The 7,913-nt window shown below is 42.2% G+C and overlaps 1 protein-coding gene across 3 annotated transcripts; it reads left to right on the top strand.

The window, feature by feature from the left end:
* The first annotated feature begins 12 nt into the window (after nt 1–12).
* npat (nuclear protein, ataxia-telangiectasia locus) lies at nt 13–7,718 on the top strand. 3 transcript variants are annotated; one of them, XM_074679841.1, is made up of 18 exons: nt 14–402; nt 628–746; nt 828–888; nt 989–1,061; nt 1,160–1,200; nt 1,562–1,804; nt 2,021–2,096; nt 2,314–2,437; nt 2,584–2,675; nt 2,798–2,879; nt 3,002–3,098; nt 3,183–3,299; nt 3,449–4,771; nt 5,107–5,207; nt 5,359–5,452; nt 5,562–5,588; nt 5,682–6,859; nt 7,092–7,718. In XM_074679841.1, the coding sequence occupies exons 1-18, from the start codon at nt 366–368 to the stop codon at nt 7,170–7,172; spliced, it is 3,966 nt and encodes a 1,321-aa protein (XP_074535942.1). In that variant the 5' UTR covers nt 14–365; the 3' UTR covers nt 7,173–7,718. The 3 variants fall into 3 exon arrangements, with proteins under 3 accessions (XP_074535941.1, XP_074535942.1, XP_074535940.1); XM_074679840.1 differs by having other exon boundaries at nt 13–402; nt 5,167–5,207; nt 5,562–6,859; XM_074679839.1 differs by having other exon boundaries at nt 5,562–6,859.
* Nucleotides 7,719–7,913: the final 195 nt, after the last annotated feature.

Raw genomic sequence — 7,913 nt, 5'->3', positions numbered from 1 at the left:
TCGAGGTCAACAAAGTCAAACGGAATCGGTAAATGAAAAATGTAACACAGTTTCACCAAACAACATTACGTTAGGCATCATCAGTAACAGAAACTGTCGTATATTTTCACGTTTGTTGGCAGTACGTCAGTCTATTGCCTGACGTTGGACTACAACTACCAGATTCGCTAAGACGTTCTCATTTGAAACTTCCGGGTTATACGTGCTTGAGTTCCCCGCCTTTTGAGTAGTAGTGGTGTCCTCCAGACGTCGCGTTTACTGTAATACACTAACGGTTGAAGTTTGACGCCTTGTAACGGATTCCTTTCACTGAACATGCAGTTAACTTCTGAACGTTGGGCCCTTTGATAAACTAACAGGCTGCCATGTTGCTGCCGTCGGACGTCGCCCGGCTTGTCTTGGGTAAAGCTTTTGTTGTTGTTCATAAAGCAAAGCTGTAGCAGTAGCTTTAGCCAGTGTTGATATGTAATAGTCTACAAAGGACCCAGGGCTTATATAGGTTTATTTTTTAAAGCCGGTGGTATACATGTGACGCATCACTGATACCAGATTGTATTTGAGGCGTTGTTTCAACGTTTTTTATGTTTCCTCAAAACTAGCTGTTGGTAATGTCCTCCCCCTCCGCAGGATACCTCCAAGATGAGGGGCTGACCGCTACAAGCCAAGCGTTCATTCACGAAAGTCCAAACCTTAAGGAGTATGCCGACCACGCTACGGTAGATGGGACAATTCCTGCCTGTGTATTTGTAAGTACTTCCCTAAAAAATTAATGCCAAACACAATAAGGCACAACTGTAAACCACGGCTCCTTATTTCCCCTCACCCAGTCTGTCTTCGGGAAAGGCCTAACAACAATATTGAGCGAGTATGTAGCAGTGAAAGCAAAAGGTGCGTTCACCTGACATGATTACCACAACATCTACCTTTTGTAGCTCATGCTCACTAAGATGACAGCTTTGTGTTGCTAACTTGACATTCTTTTCTACAGAGTCATGTCGGGAGGTTCCTGCCATGATGACTTCCTTGTGGAAGAAGCTGGATTATACAGTTAACCAGATTAAGTAATGACTTCCATCATCAGAATGACTCTTACAATTTTGCTAAGAAAGCAACATTTGAGGAGAGAAATGTTCAATATTTCTTCTTTGTCTCTTCACAGATCGTTGCAAAACTCCCCATCTATATCAGCAAGTCAAAGAAGTAAGTTTGTTGTTTAATGTTTCCATTTACACCTGATGTTCTGTTGTTGTTTCATCAAGTACAATAGTGAAACATAAACGCAGCATGAGTAAAATGAGTTTGTATTGTTAAGATGCAGGCTTAGAAGTACTTTTTGAGGGCTTTGGTGCATGCACCAGACACTTACAATGATGCATTTGTTGCCTAAGCACATATGCATGTTGAAAAAAGGATTGTTAAGCAGTTTGCACAAAAATAATCCATTTTAAATTCAAGAGACTAAATTACTGTAAATACAACTTGTGATATTATGTAAGTAAAAACTGTAATATGTTCTGTGTTTCTGTCATGCTATTAATAAATCCACTTCTGTGTTTCACAGCTCGTTCACGGGTTGGATTAGCAAACATGGCGAGACAGCGGGTCTTGGCTGTGACTTCAGCCAGTGCTGTTGTCTGCTCAACAGTTTCTGACGCAAGCTCCATCATCAGCCCCGCCCACTCTTCCCATGGCATGCTGGGCCATTCCACTCCTGTGAGCTACAGTGTCCTCTCCAGCAGACAGGCTACTGGCAGCAGTGCCCATCAGCAGAATCAAGACGTCAGCCGATTAGTAAATACTCCAAGTAAGTATAGCAGAATACCAACAACACTATCAAGACGGCAGTCCTTTTAATTTACTGTGTGATTTTGAAAAATACATCTCTATATATTCTGTATCTGAGTTAAATTTTTTTATTATCTATCATGAAAAGTGTCCAAAATATTAAGCAATATTTTCAAGATAAGAAAAGAGACAGGAAAGACAGTGTTTTCATAATGTGTGACATCTTTTATTGTAGGAGATTCACCTGTTCAGATAATTCTTTCGGAAAATCGTTTAAACCCAGGCCCCATGTCTCCGGGACGGAGGAAATGGTAAGGACCAGGATTTCTATTTCACATTTGTTGTTAACAGCCTGACCATGAAGGATAATTCAATAAACAATGTTGTCCTTCAAACCCACAGTGTCTCAAATCTTACCCTTCCTAAGCCCACGATCACAGCATTCATTTATTGTGTTTTATGACATCACCCTGAAGTGTGCCCGTACATGACAGAAACTAACTTTCTGATAACTTCTTCTGCAACCAGGGACACCCCTAGAAAAAGAAGTGGTGCTTCTAGTGTGACGAGTGTACCTGGCAGGTGTGCCTCGGCTGCCATTGGGCAGAATGCAGAATCCCAACCTGAAGAAATTGTTGACGAGAACTTTCCTGTAAGTCATACACACAGTTACTTTTGTGAGGTTGATCCAGTTTTTATGAAAACTTCACTTGATTGTTGTGGGCCAAGACTAAATGTTTCTCTTTACATCAAGCGCTCATAATTTTTTGACATTAAAACACACTCTAATCTCCACAGCAACTTGTTATACAAAATGCACGTGACAAGATATTGGGAGACCGATCATTGCAAGAGAAGCTTGCTGAAAACATCAACAAAATCCTTGCCAGGTATGTGTTAAGTTGGAAGTGTGCATTGTGCCATTGCTTATAAGAGTTTGTCTGTTCAAACCAAAGCTATGCAACGCTGTGTTATGATGTGTTTTTTTTTCTTTTTTGTTCTCTAACATCAGTGATCCAACACCCCCAACACCGAAGCCTTCATCAAGTACAGTGGAGGCAGATCAATCTATAGATGAAATCCTGGGATTGCAGGTGCCAAAATGATACATATAACTTGAAAATCTTCCCCACTTTAACATTAATAGATATATCATCAGGACTGGATTATTTTTACTGTGTGATTACATTTTTTTCTGTCATATTTTCCTCTGTAGGGGGAAATTCATATGAGTGATGATGCCATTCACGACATTTTGGAACAAACAGAGTCAGACCCAGCTTTTCAGGCGCTCTTCGACCTCTTCGATTGCAGTAACTACTTTGCTCTGAGTTTGCACTTTCACTTGTACAGGTATATAAAGGAATGTATTTCATATCAATGTATTGGATTTACAGATAAAAACAAGCTCCCTGATGGAGAAGCAGTGGAAGAAATTATCAATAGATGTCCTGAAGAGAGTGACACACCTGAACCTTCGGCTACAGTCAGAACTCTGCAGAGCAATGAGCCAGGTAAACCAGAAAGATTTTTTTAAAAATCCCCCTGGTTTGGTTAATAACTTTTAAGTGTGTGGAAGAGATTGGTCCCATGAAAGATTGGTTGTGCCTGTTATCAATCAGAAATGTTTTTTTTTTAAACTGAACTCATTCTTACTTTTCAGGCACGGCACAAAAAGAGGTCAACTCCCTGGATCAAACACCAAACACTATGAAGACAAGAGCACCAGAACAGAAAGAGCGCAAGACCAGGAAGTCAACTGCTCCAACTTTGATAAAGAAAATAGTTGTTTGCCCTAGTGGCAGGGCATCCAGAATTGAAAATACCTCAGCCAGGTTATATATCAGTCAAGGAGAGCAGCGAGGAGATTCATCTACTAGAGGGGTCTCAAAAAAGAAGTCAAAAGCCTCACTTGTTAATAAAGATGTCATTGAAACTCCAATGGATATCGATGAAGCTCTGAACACACCTCCAGCTCTCTCAGACGGCATGGAGCCTACCTCTAAAGACAACACTATGACCACACCTGTCCAAAATGACTCAACGGTTCCCACCCCAAGAGCTTCAGCAGTATTTGCTGTACCAGGAGGGGAGGCGACTTTAAGTAAAGACAAGATACAGGAGATCAAAAAGGCACAAGGAACTAAAGAACAACCCACTGCAGTCTGCTCATTAGTTTTAAGCAACCCGCCTGCATGTTTGTCACCTCTACGAGATGAAGTGAACAACCTTCCAACACAGACTGCCAACCCACCTCATGTGTCGATCTCAACCAGTGGAGATGACAACCAACCAGTGATCACTCTCTCTACGGTGGAATCTGCCTCTTCTCTATCTACCGCTAATACTACAGCTACAACTCTCCCTGCTTTGCCTTCATCAGTTTCTACTTCTGCATCCCTCATTGCGACACCTTGCTCTCTCACAAATGCTCCCACCTATACAGCGCTACCAGCTCCACTCGCTTCGTCCTCACCTCCATCCACTTCGTCTTGTACCCCAGTTGATGCTGCACTCCATCCTCCAAATGACATCCACACAACTCCAAGCAAGGATGCAGCTGATCCCAATATAGTTTCTTTGAAAATCATCATCAGCGACAACCAGGATGAGCATTCTTCTAGTGACGCAGCCTTGAATCAGGCAATTTCTAGTATATCCGGAGAGAAGATACCTACCATCTACCTCTCCTCTCCGGCCAAGTCTCCTGCAGGCAATTGCACACCAAAACACACCATGGACGAGGCAGCTCTGGCAGTTAGTGGCTTACAAAACTCAGAGGGACATCCAAGCCCTCTTGGCCTAAAAGCCGGGGCTGTAGTTGCACCCCCACTAACTGGGACTTCGCAGACGCCGCAGAACTACATTATCCAGCTACCCCTGGACACCGCTAACCAGGCTCTGCAAGGAGCCACTGCTAGCTATTTCCTTGTGACTGAATCTCCAGCTAGAGATGCTCAAAACACTTCTCAAGGCTTCTCTCCTGGTAAGAGAAAACAGATCTTATCCACCTTGTTTGAAATTTTTGTAGGGCATTGTGGCTTTTAGGTTAGAGGCAGTTTGGTCGACATATACCACAGATGTAAATGCTTCAGCAGTATTCTTTAGCAGGTATTTTCAAAGAGTTCACATCTTGGGAAGAAAAAAAACTACACAGGCATCAGCTTTCAAGTAACATAATTTTCTGAACCTGACTATTGGGATATTTTATAAATAAATAAGAAAGAACTGTTGGAATTATATTTAATAGAATAGAAGTAAGGTTTGTCTTCATCAGTGTTAATATTTGACGTATTTACCTTCATGTCTGTTTATATACAGGGCCAGCACTCATCTTACCCTCATCTGTCAAGCCTGTGATGCTTCCTGTTTCTGTTGTAGGCCAGAAAACTCTTGGAAGGGTCCAGATGGTGTCTAATCAGGTAACACTCAAAATTTAATCCAACAAAAATTGTGTTTTTATCCCTACTGGGGTAATATTGCAGTTTCTGTTTGTTTTGGTTGATATTTTGTGTGTGAACCCATAGCATAACTTTCAGAGCTGTAAAACTCAAGGTACATGTTTTCCTACAGCTTGTTGCCATTCCAACACCAGCAACTGTGCAGCAGTCTCCAACTATCAAGGCCCAACATCCAGCACCGGGGACCAAACAGTCTACAAATTCAGGTGAGTGGCATTGAGAAGCTGAGAAATACCACTTTCTAGCCATATGTCTCTTAAATGACAATGCCGTAAGTACTTCTACCTTATCTCTCCGTCCTGTCTCCATTTCCAGTTCCAGGGATAAAGCAGCATCCGTTTGGTAAGTCGGTTCAACCTGCTGAAAATACAAGCCAGCAGGACACAGAAAAGGGTCCTAAACACAGGAGAATCTTATGCTTTGACTCTTCTGCAGAAGTTCAACCAAAAACTGCTAAAGCCCCCTCACCTGCAGCTACAAATACATCTTCATCACAGCCTGATCAGCAGATCAAAAAAAGTAATCCAAACCTGACAAAGCCTGCTATTTTGGGTGGCAACAGGCCCAAAAGGAGGGTACAGCCTGTTAGGTGTTCAGCAGATCCTCAGACTGGAGCAGGCTTTGTGGGGGACGTAGGGAAGTTAATGCCTCCAAAACAGCAGCAGAAAGATCAAGTTCAGGAGAACCCTGGCAAACAAGACAGTGGACCAAACCAAGATTTACAAAGTGAAAGTACAAGTAAAGCAGACCAGTCGAAGCTTGAGTCTGTAAAAAAGCCTGACTCTGGAAGAAAATCACGTTCTTCTGACAAGAAACAAAGTTTTGATAAGACTGATGAGGGAACAACCGCAAAGGATTCTCATACATCCAGGTCATTGTCCTCTGACACTGCAGCGAAATCAGGAACCAGAAAGGAAAAAGAGAGCAGCAAAAAAGAACTCAGTGAAAAGACTTCACATGAAGGGCACACAGAAAAGAGGACTCCCTCTCAGGGGATGCCAAATGTAACGGCCAACAAGGAGAATGAAATTAAGGGCAGCCCACAAGAGCCATCAACACCGTCACCCTTAGCATCAAGAGACCCCTCTTCTCAGGCTGTAACCCAGTCTACATCTAATCCCTCTAAAACTCCCTCAAAAACCAGCTCTCTGGCCAAACAGGCAGCAGAGATGCTGCAGGACATCCAGGGCCACAACTCCCCTTGCACTCCAGTCAAAAGACAAAGAGGTGGGACTTCAGACCTCACACTCCCCAGGACCCCTGCTACTGTCCTCAATGAGGATGAGTCCACAGACTCTGCCAAGACACCTTCTCGCCAGAGGAAGGGTAAAGAGGGGGCTAAAGAGGGAACTCCAAAACATCTATTGCCACCCAACACCCCAGATGTCCCCACCTGCAGCCCAGCCAGTGAGGCTGGTAGTGAAAACAGTATCAACATGGCTGCGCACACACTCATGATTCTTTCTCGTGCTGCCATCGCGAGGACTGGCACTCCTTTGAAGGACAGTTTGCGCCAGGAAGGGATTGGAGAAAAGACGACTGCGGGCTCTAAAAACTCCAAGAAGCGCAAGCAATCTTCTCCCACTGTTAGCCCACCTGCAAAGAAAGAGAGGGTGAGTACAACATGAAGTGAATATTTATTATTCCTAATGCAGCCAAAGGCTTTAAAACAATGTATTTTCCTATCGTGGAAAGAGCAGTATTCAGATGACAAATGCAGTCAAATTTTGGGGCGTAACTGCATGTTGGTCAAAGAAATTAGTTATTTGCTGTGTATAAATGACAGTAATTGAAGGATAATTAAATCATATTTGGTTTGTAACGATTCTTTTCTTAAATCTGCAGGAACGGAAGAAACTCATGGACTGTTTTCCCCACGACTTGGATGTGGACAAATTCCTATCTTCACTTCACTACGATGAATGAAATTGGACACAGCAAGAGGGGAAGGCTTTGATACGACTGCCTGATTATGTCACTATGTGGGAATAAAACAAGCCATCTGCTGAACCCGTGCCTGTGGTTCCTGTAGGGAACTTACTCCGGACCTTATCATCTTCTGCAGCCAATGACCAACTTTGATTTGGTTGACTTAGTTCTTGTTAGATGCAGCAGCAGCACAACCATGGCACTTTGTTATACTGATATTCATATTCACTTTTCACAGAAAGAAAACATTATTTTGAACTACAGCAAAGTGGATACAATTGTGGGCTCCCTGACACAGTGGATTTCTGTAATTTAAGTTTGGGGGGCAATGCATTTTTTGGTCAATATTTGACTTTAAATCGAAGATTCTGCAAATAATGACTGACAATATTTTAAATCCAGTCTACTAGTTTCACAGTATGAAGACTCTTCATCATTTTCAGCTTTGAGTATAAGAAAATGGTTAGGTGTGCTAAAAGGTTAATTAAAGATTTATTTTAATGTAAACAATGTTTTTTGCCGTCACATATTAAGTGCAGTTGATTCATAAGTGACTGCAACTGTTGGCATACTAGTATTTGTATACATGTTGCAATAAAAAATGAACAAACCTTTGTGTTAATCCTCTATCCATTTATCATATATATATATATCAAAGAGGAGACTTCTCAAAGAATCAACAAATATAAAATGTCTTGTAAAGGACTAAAGAAGGTTGAGTTTCCTCATGTTGGGAAA

This window comes from Halichoeres trimaculatus, unplaced genomic scaffold (genome assembly GCF_033239565.1).
Source record: "Halichoeres trimaculatus isolate MK-OKI-2021-1 unplaced genomic scaffold, fHalTri1.1 fHalTri1_scaffold_9, whole genome shotgun sequence".
Taxonomy (NCBI): Eukaryota; Metazoa; Chordata; class Actinopteri; order Labriformes; family Labridae; genus Halichoeres; species Halichoeres trimaculatus.
The sequence above is the reverse complement of the archived record's forward strand: the minus strand, read 5'-3'. Positions and strand labels throughout refer to the sequence as shown.